The sequence below is a fragment of the Chamaea fasciata genome, unplaced genomic scaffold, assembly GCF_029207755.1.
Source record: "Chamaea fasciata isolate MVZ Bird 193981 ecotype frontalis unplaced genomic scaffold, bChaFas1.0.hap1 SCAF_2, whole genome shotgun sequence".
Taxonomy (NCBI): domain Eukaryota; kingdom Metazoa; phylum Chordata; class Aves; order Passeriformes; family Sylviidae; genus Chamaea; species Chamaea fasciata.
This window is the reverse complement of record NW_027094087.1, coordinates 116,199,206-116,222,698: the sequence shown is the minus strand read 5'-3', so window position 1 is coordinate 116,222,698 and position 23,493 is coordinate 116,199,206. Positions and strand designations below refer to the sequence as shown.

General features: G+C 47.8%; 1 protein-coding gene and 1 long non-coding RNA gene across 2 annotated transcripts; both read left to right on the top strand.

The window, feature by feature from the left end:
- Positions 1-995: 995 nt before the first annotated feature.
- IFNAR1 (interferon alpha and beta receptor subunit 1) lies at positions 996-17,221 on the top strand. Its single transcript, XM_066177217.1, has 11 exons — positions 996-1,378; positions 4,337-4,457; positions 6,609-6,793; positions 7,982-8,139; positions 10,202-10,349; positions 11,522-11,636; positions 12,776-12,972; positions 13,355-13,509; positions 14,286-14,439; positions 15,550-15,704; positions 16,567-17,221. The coding sequence occupies exons 1-11, from the start codon at positions 1,012-1,014 to the stop codon at positions 16,792-16,794; spliced, it is 1,983 nt and encodes a 660-aa protein (XP_066033314.1). The 5' UTR covers positions 996-1,011; the 3' UTR covers positions 16,795-17,221.
- A 13-nt stretch (positions 17,222-17,234) lies between these two features.
- LOC136285711 (uncharacterized) lies at positions 17,235-21,889 on the top strand. The gene is made up of 4 exons (XR_010719515.1): positions 17,235-19,558; positions 19,710-20,008; positions 20,144-20,216; positions 21,794-21,889. It is a non-coding gene; the product is annotated as an uncharacterized lncRNA (long non-coding RNA).
- Positions 21,890-23,493: the final 1,604 nt, after the last annotated feature.

The following is a 23,493-nucleotide window of genomic DNA, read 5'->3' as shown; positions in this document are numbered from 1 at the left end:
TGGGTGTCTCCACTGTGTCTGGTAACATGGGTCTTGGCTGTTTTTATTTTGATAAAAAAACCAGAAATCCAGCAGCCTTCATGTAGGGCTATAAGGTGACGACCTCTCTCCCATAATTTTTGGCTTTGGTCAGTCTAGACATTACAAAGAAAAAAAAAAACCCAGTCTTTCCACTACTCACACTGTGCCACAATGAGAAAATACACTCATCGCCTTCCTAAACTCCATCAACCAAACACCATAGAGCACGATTGCATATAGCATCCATTCCAATATTTGCGAAAAGCCGGCTTTACAATATGCATTTATAACACTGCCCCTCACACAGCCCCTCACACAGCCCCTCACCACCGCCCTGCCCTGATCCTAACCCTGCCCTTATCCTAACCCTGCCCTTATCCTAACCCCGCCCTTATCCTAACCCGGCCCTGACATTATCCTAACCCGGCCCTGATATTATCCTAACCCGCCCCCCACATTATCCTAACCCCGCCCTTCCCTTATCCTAACCCCGCCCTTATCCTAACCCTGCCCTTATCCTAACCCGCCCTGACATTATCCTAACCCCGCCCTGCTCTTATCCTAACCCCGCCCTTATCCTAATCCTGCCCTTATCCTAACCCGCCCTGACATTATCCTAACCCCGCCCTGCTCTTATCCTAACCCCGCCCTTATCCTAATCCTGCCCTTATCCTAACCCGGCCCTGACATTATCCTAACCCCGCCCTCACATTATCCTAACCCCGCCCTCACATTATCCTAACCCCGCCCTTACATTATCCTAACCCCGCCCTGACATTATCCTAACCCCGCCCTCATATTACCCTAACCCCGCCCTCACATTATCCTAACCCCGCCCTCACATTATCCTAACCCCGCCCTCACATTATCCTAACCCCGCCCTCACACAGCCCTCCCCGCCCTCACAGCGTCCCGGCCGCTCCCGCGCAGGCGCCGGCGCCGGAACTTCCGGCAGCGCTGCCCTGCATGCCGGAGTCCGGTTACGGGTGGATGGCGGAGGTGGAGGGGTCCTGGGATGGATGGTCGGAGGAGGCGGTGGAGCCCGGGGATGGATGGACGGAGGAGCCGGTGGAGCCCGGGGATGGATGGACGGAGGAGCCGGTGGAGCCCGGGGATGGATGGACGGAGGAGCCGGTGGAGCCCGGGGATGGATGGACGGAGGAGGCGGTGGAGCCCGGGGATGGATGGACGGAGGAGCCGGTGGAGCCCGGGGATGGATGGACGGAGGAGCCGGTGGAGCCCGGGGATGGATGGACGGAGGAGCTGTGGGCGCCGGGCGGGCGCTGGCTGCCGGCCTTGCTGCCCCTGCCCCTGCTCCTGCTCGTGGCCGTGGCGGCGGTGCCGCTGCCCTGCGCAGGTGGGTCCCGGCGGCGCTCAGGGAGCGGGGCTGCTGCGGGTGTGGTCGGGGTGGGCTGGAGAAGGGGTGCCGAGCCCTTCCCGGGGCGCGGGGGGAGCGGGTCCCGCTGCGGTGCCGCTCTCTGCGGGGATGCGGGGCGGGGTAGCGGTGTCGGTGAGGATCTGTCGTGTTTCCGGGGTTTTCCTGGAATCACGGCAGGGTTTGGGTAGGGAGGGACCCTAAAGCCCACCCAGTGCCACCCCTGCCACGGCTGGGACACCTCCCACTGTCCCCAGTGTCCAAGCTGGCCTCGGGCACTGCCAGGGGTCCAGGGGCAGCCACAGCTGTGCCAGGGCCTGCCCGCCCTGCCAGGGGACAATTCCTGATTCCCAGGATCCCACCCAGCCCTGCCCTCTGGCCCTGGGAAGCCGTTCCCTGTGTCCTGTCCCCCCCATGCCCCTGCGCACTCTGTTCCCGGTGGATTGTAGCGGTTGGGACGAACAGCTTGGAATTCCCGTTGTTTGGCTTGGAAGTCACAGTTCTTGGCCGAGCCTAAAGGATAAATGAGGAAATGAGAGGGAGAATGGCAGGGTGGGGGGGTTTGGGAGCTTGTGCCTTGTCTTTTGCCCTTACACAGCAAAAACAAACAACAGCTGTTGCCCAAAACCTGTTGCTCAAAGCGGAAGCATTGTGAGGCATCACGGGGGAGGGCGGGGGGGCTGTTGGTGCAGGCAGAGAGTGACTGACGGGACCTGGGACAGTGGTTTTGGACTGCCCACGGCAGGGCTGGGTGGGATCCCGCGAATCAGGAATTGTTCCCTGGCAGGGCGGGCAGGCCCTGGATCCCTGGCAGTGCCCGAGGCCAGGGTGGACGCTGGGGCTTGGAGCAGCCTGGCTGGGCTCTGCGATCCCAGCCCGTGGGTGGTTTAACGCTGGAATCCCGAGCGCCAGCTCCGAGCTCTCCCCTTCCCCCGTGCCGAGCGCAGCTGCTCCCTGTGCTGCCGCTCCGGGGTGAAGCTCCGGCCCTGAGGTTCTCCAGAGTTCTCCAGAGCCTTTCCTGGTGTCACATGGGAGGAGCCTCCTCCTCCTCCTGCTGCCGAAGTGTTGACCGAAATTTTCCGTCGGCGTTTGCAGCCGGGGGTGTCGTAAGCCTCGAGCATCGTGCGCCTCCCTGGGGCTTCCCCTCGCCCCCGGGTTTGCTGTGTTGCCTTTTCTCTCTGTCTTCTGCTGGTGAATGGATTTTATTACATAATCACCGTGGGTTTCGGCCATCGTTTACTGACGGTATTGCTGGACGTCTCCTGAAGAAAGCGGCGATTTTTTTTTCCCCGTATTGGAACAGTCTGGGGTTGGTTTTGTTAATTGGAATTTTGTTTATTGGAAGTTTATTTGGTGCTAAAAGCGTTTCTGGTCTTTAATCTCTTCTTTGCGCACGAGTCTAATCCCTTATCGTAGTTCCTCTGAACCAAAGTGTCATCGTGCTCAAGTGGACAAACTTGGAGTTAGTTTTAAATGTCTGGCTTTTATTCAGTAATAAAATAAGCCAGGAAGAAGTGTCGATTTTTAGGGTTTTCTTTGCATAGCAAGTTACTGCCTAAATCACAAAACTCCCCCTGCTGATTAAACGTCACCGAGTCTGCCCCTTCCTTCCTGCACAGCTGTTCCTTGGGAAACCAATGGCTTGTGGAATGAATTTAAGGAAACAAGCGCAAAACCCACTGGAAAGAGGGAAACACGTGGCATGGCTGGATCCCAAATTCCTGCCTGAAGTCTCCTGAGAAACTGGCTCAACGCTGCGGGAAACAAGTGGTATTGAACAGGCAGAGAGAGGAGGGTTAAAACATCCAGACCTGCTAAAAATGAAACTTCTCCACAGAAATGACACCCCGTGCTTCTGTTGGGTGTTTTCAGAAAACCCCGAAGGTGTCAGCGGCGCGGCAGTGCTGATCTGCAGGAAAGAATTAGGTCGCGGCTGATGTAAATTTGCCTTCCATTCGTTCGTCTCAGCCAGGTTATTGTGGCTTGTTTGGTTTGTTGGTTTTTTTTTTTACGCTGATTCAAGCCAGCTGAATGCAAAAGAGAACAAGAAAACGATTCCTTCAGGGAGCTGGAAATTTGCCTCTGGAGAAAGGCTTAAAGGATTGCTGCCGCCCTTCAGCTTCCTCTGGGCCGTGGGTTGTGTTGAGGGTCATTTTCCTGGGGTTTTTTTTTCCCAAAAAACCACAGCTTTGGGTGTCTTTTACCACCCTGCTCTTGGAGCCGGGGAGAAAACGCAAACAAAGACACTGCGGTGATTTGTATTTGTAGTGTATTACTGTAGTGATTGAAATGAAGAAGTGGTTGTATCAGCCTGGGCCAGCGGGCCCTTGCTGTCACAAGGTTTTGGGCCGAATTGCGGCTGTTCCTTGGATAAATATCTGGGAAAAAAATCTGGGTTTTCCTTTGTTCTCTCATTTTCCCAGCAAATGTCCTTTGGCATTCTCTGGGTTTGTCTTTGTCAGAAGAGCAACAACCTCCTGCCTTGTGGGAATAAATCTTTTTATTTGCTTTTTGTTGTAGAACTGTGTCTTAACATTTAATTTTAATTTTACCCTGATATTTTCTTTTCTTTTTATTGTAATACTTTATTTTATATTAATATTGAATTTTAATATTGTCTTAATATTTTCTTTTCTTTTTATTGTAATACATGAATTTTTTAATATTTAATTTTAATTCTATCCTGATATTTGTTTTTCTTTTTCTTGTAATGCATTAATTTTTAATATTTAATTTTAATTTTATCCTGATATTTTCTTTTTATTGTAATACGTTATTTTATCTTAATATTGAATTTTAATTTTATCCTAATATTTGCTTTTCTTTTTATTGTAATACATTATTTTTATTTTGTATTTTATTTTATTTTATTTTATTTTATTTTATTTTATTTTATTTTATTTTATTTATTTCATTTCTCTCCTTGGTTGTTTCCCCTAGGCCAGAGCAGCCTGCAGAGCCCAGAGAACGTGCAGGTGCACGTGGTGAACACCAATTTCACTCTGAGCTGGGACTACAAGGGGACTGAGCCCAATGTGACCTTTTCAGCAGAATTCCAGTGGTGAGTGACAAAAAAAATCACATTATTTATCACACCAGAGGGGTTCTTGCGGGAGATTTACTGGCACACTTAGAATTAGAAATAAATCTGAACTTATTTCGTTCTTCTCTGGTTTGTTTGGTGTCTTTAATTGTGGCCACACACGGAGGATTTGAGGGAATTTTCAGGATAACTTTTACCTCATTTCTCAGGGCTCATTAACCCACATCTCTCAGCTGCAGGTTTAATGCCCAGATGAAACAATTTTAAGATTTATTCTTAAATATTTGCTTGGTTTCCTTCAATTGTCCCACGTCCTGGTCCTTCTGCACACATTAGCACAGGCACTGTGGGACACTTTCCTGACAAATAAAGACTGAAAAATATTTCTGAGGTAAAATTACTGAAATTCTGAGCAGTCTAGGGTTGTGGATTTAAACCCAGCCAGTCCGGGATTTTGGATTTTAAAAAAAACAATTCTTCTTTTCCAATATGTAGATGAGAACAGCTGCTTTGAAAGTTGATTTATTAAAAAGTAAAAAAAAGTCAGATTGGTCTGAAAGAAAAGGTAGGAGACGAGGACAAACAATTATTGCCTCAAGTCTGTGCCTCCTTCTTCTGGCCAGGACATTTTAAATGCCTCCGTAAATCTCTTTCTTTACCGAGGTATGGATGCGTGCTGATTGAAAAAGAGCTGCTGAGAAACCTGATTATTGCCGAGCTCCACTTTTCACCTCCGTGGTTTCATTTCCCCTTAATTTGCATTCCTGGCTCGCGTTACAATCAGTGCACTTTCTGCCCGTTTCATGCTCCTTTAACCGCTTTCGTCAAGACTTGGAAACTTCTTCCAGCGAACGATAAAATCTTTGCCAGACTTTAGGAAATATAAATACAGTAACCCTGAGGATGTGACTCTGTGTTCTGGCAGTCGTAGGGTAGTTTGGAAGAGGTTACACTGGTTGCACTGGTGACAAAGCGGCGTGGAAAGGAGTGATGTTCCTTGAAGTTAAAAAGAGAAGAAGAATCATTGCTGGGCTCTAACTGTGGGTTGAATTTATCCTGGGGGTGTGTTTCTCCCGGGGCTGTTGTTTATCCTGGGGGTGTTCATCCCAGGGTGTTGTTTATCCCAGGGTATCGATCCTGGGCTGTTTATCTGGGGGTGTTGTTTATCTTGGGGGTGTTGTTCATCCCAGGGTGTTGTTTATCCTGGAGTCTTTATCCTCGGCTGTTGTTTAACCCGGGGTGTTGTTCCCAGCCTGTTTATCCTGGGGTGTTTTTGATCTTGGGGTCTTCATCCTGGGGCTGTTGTTTAACCCGAGGCTGTTGTGTATTCCAGGGTGTTGTTCATCCTGGGGTGTTGATCCTGGGGTGTTGATCCTGGGGTGTTGTTTATCCTGGGGTGTTGTTTATCCTGGGGTGTTGTTGATCCTGGGGCTGTTGTTTATCCTGGGGTGTTTATCCTGGGGGTGTTGTTCATCCCACGGTATTGATCCTGGGCTGTTGTTTCTCCTGGGCTGTTGTTTCTCCTGGGGTGTTGTTTATCCTGGGGTGTTGTTTATCCTGGAATGTTATTTGTCCTGGGGGTGTTGTATATCCTGAGGGTGTTTCTCCCGGGGCTGTTGTTTCTCCGGGGCTGTTGTTTCTCCGGGGCTGTTGTTTCTCCGGGGCTGTTGTTTCTCCCGGGGCTGTTGTTCCTCCCGGGCTGTTGTTTCTCCCGGGGCTGTTGTTCCTCCCGGGGCTGTTGTTCCTCCCGGGGCTGTTGTTTCTCCCGGGGCTGTTGTTCCTCCCGGGGCTGTTGTTTCTCCCGGGGCTGTTGTTTCTCCCGGGCTGTTGTTTCTCCCGGGCTGTTGTTTCTCCCGGGCTGTTGTTTCTCCAGGGGCTGTTGTTTCTCCGGGGGCTGTTGTTTCTCCGGGGGCTGTTGTTTCTCCCGGGGCTGTTGTTTCTCCCGGGGCTGTTGTTTCTCCGGGGCTGTTGTTTCTCCCGGGGCTGTTGTTTCTCCCGGGGCTGTTGTTCCTCCCGGGCTGTTGTTTCTCCCGGGCTGTTGTTTCTCCCGGGCTGTTGTTTCTCCTGGGCTGTTGTTTCTCCCGGGGTGTCCGTCCCGTGGGGTTGCTGCTCGCGGGCTGTTTATCCCGAGGGTGTTGCTGATCCCCGGTGTTGTTGTGTGTCCCGCAGGCCGCAGCTGGAGGCCGGGGGCTGGCGGGAGCTGCCGGGCTGCCAGGCCGTGTCCGCCGCGGGCTGTGACTTCTCCTCGGCCGTCTCCGAGTACTACGACACCCACTACGTGCGGGTGCGGGCCCGGGCGGGGCCACACCTGTCGCCGTGGTCACAGCCCCTGGAGATGGTGCCCGAACACCTCGGTACGAGCTCGGATGGGGATGCCGGGGATGGCTGTGGGCAGGGTTCTGCTCCTCACCCTGCTCCGGGGACACCCCGCCTGCAGAGAATCCAGCCCTGAGAGCCAACAGCAGCACCGGGAGCTGCTGGAGAGAGCCCAGAGGAGGCACGGAGCTGATCCAGGGCTGGAGCCGGGCTGGGAGAGCTGGGGGTGCTCCAGGGAGAGCTCCGAGCCCCTGGCAGGGCCTGAAGGGGCTCCAGGAGAGCTGCACAGGGACTGGGGACAAGGGATGGAGGGACAGGACACAGGGAATGGCTTCAGAGTAGGGTTTGATGGGATCCTGGGAATCAGGAATTGTTCCCTGGCAGGGTGGGGATGGAATTCCCAGAGCAGCTGTGGCTGCCCCTGGATCCCTGGCAGTGCCCGAGGCCAGGCTGGACACTGGGGACAGTGGGAGGTGTCCCTGCCATGGCAGGGGTGGGATGGGATGAGCTTTAAGGTCCTTCCCAAAGCAGTCTGGGATTAGGGATTGTGCAAAAACCACGTGTGGTTTCCACTGCTGGTAACAGCAGGACAGGGTGGCTTTCCCAACAGGAGCATCTGCAGGAATGCTGCGATTCTGCCTTTTCTGGAAAGGGAAAACTTTTCCAAGTGGAGCTGGTTTCCTGACTGAAGTTCCTCTCACTCAGTGTTTTCCCAGATTATTTCTTGGAGAATAATTTCTGACAGGAGATTTTTGTAGAATCCCAGACTGGCCTGGACTGGGAGGGGCCTTAAAGCCCATCCCATTCCACCCTATTCCATAGACCAGTTTCCTCCAAGAGCCCTTTCTCAGGAAGTTTGGGGCTTTTCAGCAGTTCCAGCGTGGTACTGAAGCCCTCCTGTGATGCTGGATTTATTGGACTCAGCTAAGTCTATTCCCTTGCAGGTTGTAGAATGATTTAAACAGATTTTTTGGGAAAACATTTGCCGGTCATATTTCATTTTAACTGCTTTTAGAACCAGGTGATGGTAGTTGGTTGTGAGGTTAAATTTCTTTTAGAAACTACGTGAGTCATGAAAACTGAAGATTCTGTAAGTGAACGGTCAAAAGAATTAAAAATAAAATAGCACAGGCAGATATTTTAGGTTTATTAGTGTAAGCTGCTTTTGGGGTATAATTCCTCAAAGTAGACAATGTTTAACTTCTTTTTCCTTTCCGTCTTTGCAGCCCAGATTGGTCCACCAGGACTGGAATTGCAGTCCACAAATGGAGTCATAAGAGTGAAGGTTTCTCCTCCAGAAGCAAACCAGAGGAAAAAAATGTGGATTGATGATCTGAGTTTTAAATACAACCTGGTCTTCTGGGAAAACTCATCACATGCTCAGGTATGAGCACTTCTTTTTTTGTTATTTAACCTCACCAGAAGTGCCAGAGATGGACTTTAATTCACGCTCTGAGATGGAATTGCCTGGTTCTGTCACTGTGTCACTGCTCCTGTGTGGTTTGAAAGTTGGGCGAGCTGGTTTTTTCCTTGGTGGGATGATTTTGTTCTTACTATGGGATTGTTTTGTTGGGATTGCCCTGATCCAGGGATTTTAATTTTTTTTTGAGGTGTTGTCATTGTGGACTGGTTCCCAAGGCATTATGTGTGTCCTGCAGAGCACCCAGAGCTCTCCTGTGAACAGCAGGGGAGAAACTCTTCCTTTTTTATCTTTTCTGGGGAAATGGGTGTCACCTTAATTGGGGCAGGGATTGAAGGGCAATCTGTGTTCCTTTGGGGGATCAGATCAGAGCCATCACTTCAGAAGGGACTGGAGGGGCTGGAACGTGTCCAGGGAAGGGAAAGGAGCTGGGAGAGGGCTGGAGAATTCCTGAGGGAGCTGGGAAAGGGGCTGAGCCTGGAGAAAAGGATCCACAGCTCCCTGCCAGGAGGGGCAGGGACAGGAGGAGAGGAAATGGCCTCAAATCGCACCAGGGGAGGGGCAGATCAGGAATTAGGAACTTTTTTTCCTCTCACAGAGTGGTCAGGCCTTGGGGTGAGCTGCCCAGGGAGGTTTGGAGTCACTGGGATTGTCCCGGAGGAGTCTGGAGGTGGCCCTTGGGGACAGGTTTTGGGGTGCTGCTGGTGCTGCTGGGGTGGCACTGGGTGATCCTGAGGGGCTCTTCCCACCTCTGGGATTTTGGGATTACACATCAAAGGAGCAGAAAGCCCGTAAGTACAAGCTGTGTGTGGGCAGCCACCACAAAGTCTGGGAAAGCAAAAGCAGGGAGGTGGCAGAGGACAGAGGAGGGTTTGGGTGATGAGGGGTGGGAATGTCCTGGTTCGTTTTGGAATGTCTGAGGGGTGAATTCCTGGCCGTGCCAAATCCCTCCCCACTTCCCTGGCAAAGGGGCCCAAAGTGTTCCTGCCTGTCAGTCACTGCCTGAACTGAACTCATTGGTTAAATACGGATATTGCTCTAGTATGGATTCCTCACCATGATGGACAAAAGACCCTCTAACAGTTTAGGGTTAGAAAGTCCGTGTTTAATTTTACCCTGGGCAGCTCTGTGGGGTAATCAATCCTCTAATACCCACTGCAAAGTTACAAGTAATTCTAGAGTCTTCTTATTTACAGAAGTCTTGAGTATCCAAAATACAAATACACACTCAGAACACCAACACCTCCTGTTCTCTGCCTCGTATGGTAATTAGCTGAACAGGCTAATTAAGCATGTGTGGTTTGCTCCCTGAATTGGATCCTTTTTATGGGGAGGCCTTGTAAAAAGAGGAAGCAGGGTGAGTCTTCCTCATCCTGAACTTTTAACTTCTTTAACAGATGACAGCACAAACTGAGCTCTGGGAGAACTCCAGTTTCCTCCCTCCATGACTTTTGAATGGGTTTCCAGATGTAAAAACTTGCAGCTGTCAGTGTTCTTTTAGTTCTATTTATCAGTTTCGCCATTTCTCATTATAAGCACAGCTAAAAAAAAAAAGAAACAAACCATAAGAATGATAAGCAATTAGTTACTGAGATCCAGGATAACTATCTTAAATCCCCCTTCTTTTAACTAATTATTAACTCTTCATTATTTGTAGCAAAGCCTATCTGTCTGTCTATCTATCTATCTATCTATCTATCCTAATTAATTCTAGCAAGGCCTATCTATCTATCTACTCTAATTAAATTCCAGCACAGCCCACCTTTAGCTAAAATCTCAAAATTCTTCGTTCTCTTCTCTAAAACCCTTAGTTCTTTTAAAATTCGTGTCTCAAAACTGGAAACTTCCCTTTCAGGATTTCTCCAGCTCAAACGCTGTCCTTCTCTCTCTATTTCACCTTTTTTTTTGGTGGGGTATCATAAAAATGTGCTGAAACCCTGCAAAATGATCATTTTAAAGTGTTCCTGGGCAGGCACAGTTGCCCTCACAGGCTTTTTGTGTTTGTTTTTTGTGGTTTTTTCCCCAGCTGCAGAGGAAAAACATTTTCCCTGTGGACACCGTCGATGATCTTGCCCCAGACAGCACCTATTGCTTCAAGGTTCAGGCCAATCTCCCCATGGAGGGAAAGGAGGGCTTGTTCAGCCCCACCAGCTGTGTGAAAACCACCCAGAAAGGTACCCAGGAAATCAGGTTGTCTGCAAATCATCACTTCAGTTCAGCTGGCACACAGTCAGTTGTTGTGGAGCAACAGAAATAGGGAGAAGGGCCAAATTTCTCCTCTTTTTTGGGATAAAAAATATATATATTATATACATTAACCCTTCTCAATCAGCATCAAATGTGTCAAGTTTTGGTAGAGTTTTAATAGTACCAAAAAGGGTTTTGCCTTGAGGCGAATTTTGACATTAATTTGGAACAAAACCTTCTTTGTGTGTTTTGGAGAACTCTGAATCAGTGACTGAATCAGGAGGAAAAAAAAAAAACCCACAAAAGTCTCTGGGACACTTGGCACGCAAGGAATGCACAGAAAGTTGAGCTGAGCTTAAAACAAAATTACTGGTTTTATATAATCCTTGGTGAATTGATTGTTACAGCTGCAGAGGAAAGGCTTTGAGGGGGCAGTTTGCCGCCTTGTTGTGTAAAATTAAATTATTTTCTCTGCTGTGCAGTTGCTTTCAGAGGTTTATTTTAGGAAAAAAATAACTGTGGAAAGCCAAATATTAGATTGGACAGGGGTGGTGCACCATAATCAGTTGATGGTTCATCAAAATGTGAGTAATTGATGGTAAATGAAAATTATACACCAAGTACGTGAATCACTACACATCTGTGTCTTTAACGAATATTAAAATAATGCATGTATATTTAAAAAGTATTAAATTAACTAATACGTGTGAATCTTAATAAAATATTAGGATACACGTGTTAATATTTTATGCATTAAAATAGTTAAAGCGTGCATGCAGCTTGATGCATGCAAGTTTTAATTATTTCAATAAAAAATTGAAATAGTTGCCACGTTCGTATTGTAATAAAATATTAAAAACAAAAAAGAAAATTTGAAATGCACAATAAATACAGATGTGTATTTCATACATTTCTCTCCTCATGTTACTCCCAAACCAGTTTATTTCTGCTCCTCTCAATTTTAGTGTACTCTAATTTTTTTGTCTGCATTGATTTTTAGCTGATTTTTGAATTAAAGCCTTGATAGGATGCTTTACATATCACAGCCTTGCAATCTTTATAATGAGCAATCCTCCTGTTTTCATGAGAAATGCCCATTCCCTGTCCATACCGTGAAGTTTTTTGGGTAACTTTGGCTTTCCTTTTTCCCCCTGAGCAGTGACTGACCCCCTGTGTGCCGCCGACCTGAGTGTCCTGGCTTTGAACATGAAATTCCAGCTGCTCTGGAGTAACCAGGAGAATCAGGAGGTGAACTACAACGTGCAGTACCTCTAGTGAGTTCAGCCACTCCCGTTTCAAATCCCATTTCTTCTGTTCTGCAAGTATTTCCCAGAAGTTAAAACGAAATATTTGGTGGCTTTGGGTGGGAATTGGCCCGTTGCTGTGAAAAGAATTCCCTGTGACATCTGAGCCTGGAATTTCAGGGCGCTGGGCTGCTTTTGGGGGTGTTCAGCCCCTGATGGGAGGGATTCCTAAACGCTGAGGGACATCTGTAAAGCTGGGAAGCTTGAATTGCTTAGTGGCTTTTTGAATATGGAGAAATTAGGTGAGTAAAAGTGAGCAAAAATTCATTTATTGGAGGTTTCAGTTGTCAGCAGCTTGGATTTTCTTCTGGCCAGGCTCAAGTGGGGGAGAAAACCCAAGGTAGCACATCAAAAACACATTGTATCACATTAAAAAAAAATAATGTTGTGTCACATTAAAAAAAAAATGTTGTGTCACATAAAAAAAATGTTGTATCACATAAAAAAATGTGTCACATAAAAGAAAAATCTTGTGTCACATAAAAAAGCCATCGAGTCATATAAAAACCCCCTCATGTCAGGTGAAACAACCCTTGTGTCACTTCAAACCCCATCAACTCACGGGCTAAAACACCGGGTCACATAAAATCAGATAAAACCCACCTTGTATCATAAATTAATGCCATAAAATGCCATTAAGCCCCCAGCACATCCCATAAAACCCCACCGAATCACATGCAAACCCTCCCATTTAGAAGCGGTTCCATAAAGCTGTGTCTCAATCCCCAGCTGTTGCACAAACATTGTGGCCAGCACCTCGGTGAAGAGGAGGGATCCCCCCCGGCATTCCTTGGGAATTCTTTTGGCATGGCAGGAAAACAGTGGACAGCACTGAGCTACGTGAGAACTTTTCCCTTGGATTTTCACAACATTTCATTCTCCCTGCTGAGCCTCAAAGCCCTGATTTGTATCTCCTGGCCCTTTTTATCTTCATTCCTCCACTCAGAGATGCCTCATATTAAAACGCTGATATATTTTTATTTCTTTTTTTAATCAATACAGAGGCTTTTTGTTTTTTGCCCCGAAGTGAGCCAAGTGCAGCAGGAACAAACACAAATCCCGAGGAGTTCTTGGAGCTGACAGCCAAACTCTTGGGTTGTGTCTTGCAGTGGGTTCCAGAAGAAGCTCAATGATGATTACTCGGACAAGTGGCACAGTGTCCCCGGCTGTGACAACATCACCAGCACCTGCTGCAACTTCTCCTCCATCATCACCACCACTGGCTTTTATTACCTCAGGGTGCAGGCCAGGGCACACAACAAATCCTGCCTCTCCAGGGAAATCAAAGTGGATCCTCTGAAAACAAGTAAGGAAAATTGCTCCCTGGAGTGTTCCCTCGCTCAGCAAACTCGTGCCAAAAGTCTTTGTGAGCTGACAGGAGGGGGCATGTCACAGGAGTATAGTGAAAATAATTGAAATCTTCCTCAGGACTCGATATTCTGGATGAAACTCTGAAATTATACTTCTAACTTTGTGTTTCTTAAGAAGTGTCGTGGATTTCACTGAGAGTATTTGGTGCAGAACTGAAATCTTCCTCAGGACTCGATATTCTGGATGAAACTCTGAAATTATACTTCTGACTTTGTGTTTCTTAAGAATTGTCGTGGGTTTCACTGGCAGTATTTGGTGCAATGTTTTCAGCTGCGTTTTTTCAGTTGGATTTTAATTCCTTATCTTCTTGTTTTCAGATGGGATTGGCCCTCCTGGCGTAAGGCTGGACCTCAGTGACACTTTGCTCCACATCACTATTTCTCCTCCGGGAGGACCTGAGGATGAAGTCATGAGGGACTATTATGACTTGTCCTACAGGATCCTCTACTGGAAGGATTCCTCAGATAAGGAGGTGTGAACTAATGAAATACCATGTAAAATTGATTCTGACTTAAATCCTGAGGGTCAGTTCCTCCTGAGGAGCTCCTTTCCAGCACAGCTGTATCAGTCTCAAAAAACCCTCAATTAATGGTTTGTTTTTGTTTTTTTTCCTGAAAGATTCTGTCAAAAACATGATCACTGTGACTTTTATCACCCAGTGGTTGAGATTTTTATGCAGCTCCTCCAGAAATCTGATCACTGTGATTTTTATCTCCCAGTGATGGGTTAAAATCTCAATTTCCAAGGATGTGGCTGTGTGCAATGTGATGGAAAATGTTCATCCAGCACTGAAGCCCTGCATGCTTTTAGCTGACATTTTAATGGCTCTTATCATGTTCTTTAAATACTTCTGAGAGTGAAGTGTTTCCCAGGAATTGGTGAAAGGGGGGAAGAAGAGAAGGAAGCAAACTGCAACAGGAGGGAGCTTCCTGAAATCTTGGAATTGGGACATTTCAGAATGGGGGGATCACTTGGTTCTCGCCCAGGAGGTGTTTGCTGGGTTTTGCTTAGGAGCTGAGGGGTTGGTTTGTTGATTTTATTGGATCTGGGTGCCCGGGGAGGTGCTGGAATTCCTGGAAGCGTTCCAGAGGCACGTGGAGGTGGTGGATGAGCTGGGAAGTCTCCCCAGCCGTGCTGGTTGTGGGATTACAGCAATGCCTGACGTTTCCCAGAGTCACTGCTGGAGATGCCCGTGCTGTCCGTGTGATCTGATCCCTCCTGTTCTTTTCCCTTTCCTGCTTTTCCCAGGAGGAGGTGAAGCAGAAGGAGGTGAAGCAGACCATAGCCGTGGTCCCCGATGTGTCCCCCTCCACGCTGTACTGCGTCAAAGTCCAGGCCTTGTCTGAGCCCTACAACAAGAGCAGTGCCTACAGCCAGCAGGAATGCATCCACACCCCTGCAGGTGGGCACAGCCTGGCAATTCCCGCCCCTCTGCAGCTGGAATTCTTTCCCTTCCCCTGGGAAATCGCGCCTCAAAACTCCTGGCAGCACTGGCTGGGCAGAGAGCTTCGCTCCCCAGTCCTGCAGCTTGGCAAGGAATCGCTAAATTCCACATTTTCAGAGGAGTTCTATCCTTGAGTCTCTCGTAGTCCTTCTGGGGGTGAGTCTCGTGGGCTGAAGAGTGAGGAGGTAAATCAGATTTGTTAGGGCTGGAAGCTCCTCTGGGTGCAAAGGGAGAGGGGGGGGATCGCACCCACTCGGAACAGGAGGAAAAAATCACGGGGAAGATAATTGGCCACATAAAACTTCGTTAACACTGTGAATATTTCTGACTCTTCAAACTGCCTGAAAGCTAAAAAAATGGGATGGCAGCAATGCCTGGCTCACGTTCAGGGTTCAGTCATTATTCATTCTTCTTGTGGTCCTCACTGCTGTGTCGTATCAAGCCTAAATAGAGCCAAATGCTGCTTTTTACCTGAATAAAATAACTATTTTAATCTATTTCCCTAGGTACTTTAGGTTTATTAGTGTAAACTGCTTTGGGGGTGTGTTTTCTCAAAGTAGACATATTTAGATTCTTTTTTTCCTTTTTCTCTTCCCCTTATCCTGCTATTTCAAGGAATCTCTTTAAACCCAAGCAGTGCCTTCAAGTCAGACCAAAAATCGACATTGCAGGCCACGAGTAATTAGTTGTTAGGTTAAAAGTAAAAATAGTTTAAGTCTCATTTCTTAATTAAACAGTTTATCCTTAAAAAGCTTTATTTAAAATAAAAAAGAGCCATTTTTTAATTTGTCAACTAAAAATACTATACAACTCACAACTTGTAAAACTGTGGGACTGGATCCACTTGGAGGTCTCTTCCCACCTCGGTGACTCTGTTCTCACATTGGAAAATATTTTGTGGCTTCTTTAAGCAAAATTATCTCAGATTATTGGCACAGCATGACTTTTCCCTGGGTGATGTGGACACGTCGAACCGTTGGATAAATTCTGCAGCACATTTGGAGCTGCGCTTGAATTTCTCTGGCGCTGCAGTCCTTGACCGCACGTTTTTTTGATTCCCAATTTCAGGTTCACGTTTGCCTCTGATCATTTTTGGGATTTTCATGAGTGCCCTGCTGGTTGTCCTGCTGGTGGCCACCCCTCTCGTTTTTGTGCTCTACCAAGCCTACAACAAAATCAAATACGTGTTCTTCCCCTCCTGCCAGCCCCCGCTGAACATCGAGGTGAGCTCTGACCTCTCGCTCCTTACTCAGCTTCTTGGAAACCTCCACACCTGGAATTGCTTTTAATTCTTGTGTGGCCTCCTCAGGCTCTAATCCGTGGAATGTTGCAGTTCTGTGGTGATTCGACAGCTGAGAGCAGGAAAAGGGCTGAGAGGAAATCTTGGAGTCACCCTTTAGTGCTGGATTCTGTGGGTGCAGCCAGGATGGGGGCTGGGATCTGTCCCGGGGAACAGGGACAGGAGGAGAGGGAACGGCCTCGGGCTGGCCCAGGGGAGGCTCAGCTTGGCCAGCAGCAGGAATTTCCCCATGGAAAGGGTGCTCAGGCCTTGGCAGGGGCTGCCCAGGGAGCTTTGGAGTGCCCGTCCCTGCAGGTGGCACCTGGAGGTGGCACTCAGAGCTCCGGGCTGGGGACAGGGTGGGACTCCCTGGGCTGGGAGGGATTTTCCAGCCTCAGGGATTTGGGGATTGTGTGAAATAAACTTCATCCTAATTGTGAGTTGGTGAATTTAGGGAAACAAGTGGTGAGTTAGGGGTGGAAAACCACACAATGCTGCTCAACGTGAGCATGGAACCCCAGGCTGGATTGGGTTGGGAGGGACCTTAAAGCCCACCCAGTGCCACCCCTGCCACGGCAGGGACACCTCCCAGTGTCCCCAGTGTCCAGCCTGGCCTTGGGCACTGCCAGGGATCCAGGGGCAGCCACAGCTGTGCCAGGGCCTCAGCACCTGCACGGGAAAAAATCTGATAACTCACATTTGTGTGAGTGTGGTGTTCAGCGGAATCAGAATTGAATTATTTAAATCGGTGTATAATTATTATTTATGAATGCTCATCTCTTGGCGCTTTGTGCTTCTGTCCGCAGGGATTTGGAGCGCAGCCCTTCGGCAGCCCTTACCTGTCAGCTGCCGAGGAGCCAGTGGAAAATTGCTGCGTCATTGAATCCGTGATCACGGAGGAGGGAAATGAAATCGACCTCACAGACTACAAACATTCCGCACCCAGCAGTCGGGACTCTGGGAATTACTCCAACGACAACAACTCTTCTGGGAGCAAGGGATCCAAAGAAACACTGGAAAAGGAAACCATGTAACTGTGGGAAAGCACAACTCTTCTGTGGGGTTGTCAACTTCACAAACACTTCGGACCTCTTTGTGATGGAAATCCCAGCCGGAGGGGACACCGTGACCTTTGGGATCATGGGGGGACACTGTGACCTTTGGGATCATGAATGGGACACTGTGACCTTTGGGATCCTGAATGGGACACTGTGACCTTTGGGATCATGAGGGGACACTGTGACCTTTGGGATCCTGAATGGGACACTGTGACCTTTGGGATCATGAGGGGACACTGTGACCTTTGGGATCCTGAATGGGACACTGTGACCTTTGGGATCATGAGGGGACACTGTGACCTTTGGGATCCTGAATGGGACACTGTGACCTTTGGGATCATGAGGGGACACTGTGACCTTTGGGATCATGAATGGGACACTGTGACCTTTGGGATCCTGAATGGGATGCTGTGACCTTTGGGATCATGGGGGGACACTGTGACCTTTGGGATCCTGGGGGGACACTGTGACCTTTGGGATCATGGGGGGACACTGTGACCTTTGGGATCATGGGGGGACACTGTGACCTTTGGGATCCTGGGGGGACACTGTGACCTTTGGGATCCTGAATGGGACACTGTGACCTTTGGGATCCTGGGGGGACACTGTGACCTTTGGGATCCTGAATGGGACACTGTGACCTTTGGGATCATGGGGGGACACTGTGACCTTTGGGATCCTGAATGGGATGCTGTGACCTTTGGGATCATGGGGGGACACTGTGACCTTTGGGATCATGAATGGGACACTGTGACCTTTGGGATCATGGGGGGACACTGTGACCTTTGGGATCCTGAATGGGACACTGTGACCTTTGGGATCATGGGGGGACACTGTGACCTTTGGGATCCTGAATGGGACACTGTGACCTTTGGGATCATGGGAGGACACTGTGACCTTTGGGATCATGGGGGGACACTGTGACCTTTGGGATCATGGGGGGACACTGTGACCTTTGGAATCCTGAATGGGATGCTGTGACCTTTGGGATCATGGGGGGACACTGTGACCTTTGGGATCCTGAATGGGACACTGTGACCTTTGGGATCATGAATGGGACACCGTGACCTTTGGGATCATGGGGGGACACTGTGACCTTTGGGATCCTGGGGGGGACACTGTGACCTTTGGGATCCTGGGAGGACACTGTGACCTTTGGGATCATGGGGGGACACTGTGACCTTTGGGATCCTGAATGGGACACTGTGACCTTTGGGATCATGGGGGGACACTGTGACCTTTGGGATCCTGGGAGGACACTGTGACCTTTGGGATCCCGAGGGGACACTGTGACCTTTGGGATCCCGAGGGGACACTGTGACCTTTGGGGTGGCTGGGTTTGTGTTCCCAGAGCTGCCCTGGCTGGGGCGATGTCCCCAGTGTCCCCCCCAGCCGGGGCTGGCCCTGTGCCCCAGGGGCAGCTTTGGGCACTTCTCTACTTGAAGCTGGAGAGCAGAACCTCCCTGCTCCAGCAGAGCTGCTCCCGTGTGTGGAGCTGCTCGCGGTGTTTACAGAGCCAGAGGAAATCCCTGCCGGGCACAACCCTGTGCAATTGTCGCTTTCTCCGCCACCTCCCTGCGCTCGGCTCAGCGGGTCCAGAGCTGACGGTGCCAGAGGGAGCAAGAGGAGCAGCGGTGAGGAGGATGGGATTCCTCACGGGGTTCCTCACGGATTCCTGATGGAATCCCTGATGATTCCTCCCGGGGTTCCTCCTGGACGTGGCTGGGGATGCTCCCAGGCCTTGTCCCATGCCTCACTCCCTGTCCCCGGAGTGTCCCGGGTTGGACACCGGGGCTTGGAGCAGCCTGGGACAGTGGGAGGTGTCCGTGCCATGGCAGGGCTGCCTTGGGATGAGCTTTAGGGTGTCTCCAAACTCATTCTGGAGCTCTCAGTGGAATTCAGGGAGTGCCTTTAGCAGAGGGCCGAGCTGGGCGCTCGGAGCTTTCCCAGCTCAGTCCTGTTTTGCCAGCAGACTTTTCTTTGGACAATCAGGGTGTGCTGCAGTAACATTTCAGTTGCCATATTCCATGTTTTCCACGCTGACTCCGCTGTCTTCCAGAGTAATTGTTTTTGGTTTTTTTTTTTTAAGTACCTTATTTTTTTATGAAGAACCTGCTCTGGAGTCAGCTGGGTTTGAGCATCCCACGGGCTGCTGGTTTTTGTTCTGACTAGGAACTCTTGGTGTTTATGTATCCTCGTTTTTTAATTTTGAAGATATCTCCTAATTTTATAAATTTTCTATCCCTGTGTTCATTGAAGAACATAATAAATTTTGCACATTTGCTTCTTATCCCTCTCTGGGTGCTGTGTGTTCTTGGTGTGGTGCCATGGGAGCTGGCCCTGTGGATCCCTGGGAAGTTCCCACGAGGAGCTGTCCTTCCTGGAAAACCCCGATGTGAGGGAGACAATGGGGTATCCCGTCTAAATGAGACAGGCGCTGAATTAATGGCATGGTTTGCGCAGAAGTTCATTCGCGGGAAGGATTTCACTGCCAGATTTTAAGCAAAGCAGCCAGTGAATGTTCCTGAAAGAGGAAAGAGAATTCAGGCAAGGATAATTCACAGGCAATCCCCATTTTCCTCTGGAATGCAGAACCAAAAAGGATGCTAATGAATGGATATTTATTCTTATTCTTATGGTATTTTCTGCTCTAAGTGTGCCTGTAGAAAACCTTGTACCAGCTCTTTTCCGAAGCAGCAAAAGCAGAAGAGTGAGTTGGGAAAACTCCTTGATTCAATCGGTATTTAAATATCTAATATGGAAATAATAATAATAATAATAATAGCAATAACTACAATAATGATAACGATGATAATGATTTTAGTATCAAGTATTTAAACGGGAAAATTAAGTTCCTAAATACCCAAGGCAGCCTCATTCTGATTTTTCAGGTGGATCCAGAAATACTGGAAAAAGGATTTGCCCCGAATGTTACAGTCCACAGACCTCTTCATCTCAGCCCATAAAGGAATTGTAATTCCATGGATTTGTTCAGTTCCAAGGCATTTCTGAGGAATGCGGCCCTTGGGGGGGTTTCCTTTTCCTTGTGTTCAAGATATTCCCAACAAGACGAGCTTGGAGGTCCCTCCCAGCCCGGATGGTTCCGGAATTCCGTGATTCTCTTCCCTGAATCTGTGCTGCTCGTGATGGAATCCTGTCAAGTGCCCCGGGTCAACTTGGATTTCTCACTGTGGGTGTTGAAATTGCAGGGCAATGCCTCAAACTGGGCGTCTGTGTCACCAGAGACCCCATCCCTGCTGGGGTTTGTGGGATAAATTCAACCCCAGCTCCCAGCCCCTGTAACATTTTATCTTCTTTTTGCCAGAGTCGGGATTCAACGCTGCAGACCATATCTCCTATTTGGACTCTGATGTTTTTTAGTTCTTGTCTCACGAGAGGTGAGTCCCACAGCGCTCCTAGCTAACAAGGCGGAAAATGGCTCTGTCTCTTATCTCTTTTACGGATAAACTGTCCAATTAAGAAATGACACCTGAATTATTTTGACTTTTAACCCAATAACCAACCCCCCCTGGCCCGCAGTGGGGACTTTTCTACCCCATTCCAAACCCCCACCCAGAGCATGGAGAAGAAGGTGAAAAAGAAGGACTCAGCCTCTGCCCTAAACCCTCCATCCTGCTTTCTCTCCATATTCCTGTATTCTAAACCCTCCAGCTCTGAGTTTCCCACCCTGTGCTATCACACCCTTCTATCCAAACCCCACAGCCACAATCCCAGAGCTGTCACTCCATTTTGGGAGCCTTTTCCACGGCTCAGGTGCGATGCAGTGTTTGCCTGGGGCTCGGTGCCTGCCAGTTCCAAAGGCTGGAATTCTGCGTGCCCGGGGTTCCCGCAGGGCAGGGGAGGGTGATGGGACAGAATTTTCCAGAAGTTTTGTGCCCTGGGATTGAGTCAAGGACTCCGCTGGGGACGGTTTGCCGAGGCTGGACCCTGTGCTGGCGCCGTCCCAGGATTTCTGCCTTTGGAATGGGTTCTCTGACTGGGCTTTGTTATTCTTAGGGCTCACTTGTTTATGTATTTATATTTGCTTAGGCTTTATTCATTTATTATTAGGATTTACTTATAACTGGTTAGGTTTTATTTGTTTATTATTAGGTTTTGTTGGTTTATTTATCAAGTTTGTTATTGGGATCTATGTATTTATAATTGTTTGGGCTTTATTTCTTTATTATTTGGTTTTATTTATTTATCATTTATTCGGTTTTATTTATTATTTGGGGCTTATTTATTTCTTTGCCATCTGATTAGATTTTATTTATTTATTATTAGGTTTTGTTTATTTTTTAGAATTGATTAGGGCTTGTTTACTTATTATTGGGATTGATTTATTTCTAATTGATTAGGGTTTATTTATTCATCGTTAGGCTTTATGTATTAAGAATTGATTAGGTTTCATTTGTTATTGGATTTTATTTATTTAGGTTTGACCAGGGTTTGTTCGTTTCTTTATTAGGTTTTATTTGTTTAGAATTAATTTGTATAGGTTTATTATTGTTTATAATAGGTTTTATTCATTTATTATTAGGTTTTACTTATTTAGATTTGATTAGGTTTTGTTTTATATATTATTGAGTTTTATTTGTTTAGAATTAATTGGGATTTATTTATTTATTTTTTTAATTAGGATTAATTTGTTTCTAATTGGTTATGTTTTATTTATTTATTATTAGGTCTCGTTTGTTTATTTAGAATTCATTTGGTTTTGGTTTATGTATGACTAAGTTTTATTTATTTAGAATCGATTGGGGTCTGTTTATTTATTTATTATTAGGTTTTATTTGCTTCTACTTGGTTCGGTTTCATTCATTATTAGGCCTCATTTGTTTATTTAGAATTGATCAGGTTTGGGTTTATTTATTCTTAGGCTTTACTTGTTTAGAATGGATTAGGTTTTGGTTTATATATTGTTGAGTTTTACTTATTTAGAGATGATTAGGTTTTATTTCTCCATTATTAGAGTTTTTTATTAGCTCAGAGCCGGATCCTTGATGGGGAATCCCAGGTGAGAAATAAAATTGTAGCAGAGAGCTCAGGGTGGTGGATCCATGTGGGATTTGGGGGGAATTTGGGGGGAATTTGGGTGGGATTTAGGGGAAATTTTGGTGGGATTTGGGGAAAATTTTGGGGAGATTTGGGGGGAATTTTGGGGGGATTTGGGTGGGATTTGGGGTGAATTTGGGTGGGATTTAGGGGAAATTTTGGTGGGATTTAGGGGAAATTTGTGGGGGATTTGGGGGGAATTTTGGGGAGATTTGGGTGGGATTTGGGGGGATTTAGGGGAAATTTTGGGTGGAATTTGGGGGGATTTGGGTGGGACTTGGGTGGCTTTGTGGGAAGCTTTGCTGGAGCAGAGCCGAGCACTCCGGGGTTGTGTTTGGGGCACTGAACAGAGCTCGGTGCTGCTGTGGCTGCACAGGGACAGGATTCCTCCTAAAAATAAAACATATTAAATATCATCTATTAAATCACACGCTGACCAAGGCCAGGTTGGACACTTGGAGCAGCCTGGGACAGTGGAAGGCGTCCCTCTTGTAGGCTGACGCCAGAATGAAATGAAAATTCCCTGCTAATGAAACCCCATGCCCTGAATTCCCACCTTCCCTCCCTGCAGATTTCCAGAGCACCCAAAGTGCCACTTTTTGGCAAAGAGAATTATTTGCCGTTGCTGCCCGTGCCAGATAATCTGAATTCCCCCCTAAGACTCGCTGCGGCGATTAATCACGGACAATTTTAAATAAATTTCTGGGAATTGGAGCAAAAATTCCTGCAGTTCTTTCCAGCAAAGATTTACCTGAGAGGAGTGGTGGATGAAAAGTCTGCTTTTCATCCCAGCTGATAATTCCTTGTTTTCCCATTAAAAACCCCCACCCAGCCCTTAAAGCTGCCATTACACCCTAATTCACATTCCCCTAAAACCCCGCGGGACATCGTGGGGCAGCCAGGACAAATCAGTAAATTTGGCTCCTTGGGAAAAGTGATTGGGTGAACTTGACAAATTTTGTGGGTTTTGGTTGGGTTTTTTTGTTTTTTTTTTTTTTTTTAATCCAAAAGATCTGGAAATCCCTGGAGAGCAGCTGTTGGCTTCCCCTGGTTTTCTCCTTTCCTTTGCAAAGGAAACCACCGGGACACCAGGAAATCCTTATCTAAGAGAGAGACCAGCAGCCGGTGGCTGTTTATTCAGGGATGCCGAACCATGCCGGCACCACAGTCAAGTGCAAAATTCCTGAAATTGCTGATCAGACCTCAATAAAAAGCGACAGGTGACGTGGTTAATGTGGCAGAGGGCCGAAGGAACTTGGGCTGGGCCACTTGGAAAACCCCGTCACTTTGATTTAGTTTGCTTTGTTATTGTTGTAACGAAGGACACAAAGGTGCCAGTGGCAGCTCTGCCTGGCTTGTGGGAGCTTTCTCTCCCTTTCCTACAGGGCTGGATTGATTTCCATCCAGGATTTTTGGGGAAAGGTGAGGGGGGGGCTCCTGGCACACCTGTGTCGGAACCTGAGGCTTTGAGCTCCATCTGCTGACCAGGTAAAGGCAAATTAAAAATCAGATCCAGTAAAGGGCCTGACAGAGCGATTGCACTGCATCCCTGGAGCTCTCTTCTTTCCCCCTGGAAAATCTCTTCTTTCCCCCTGGAAAATCTCTTCTTTCCCCCGG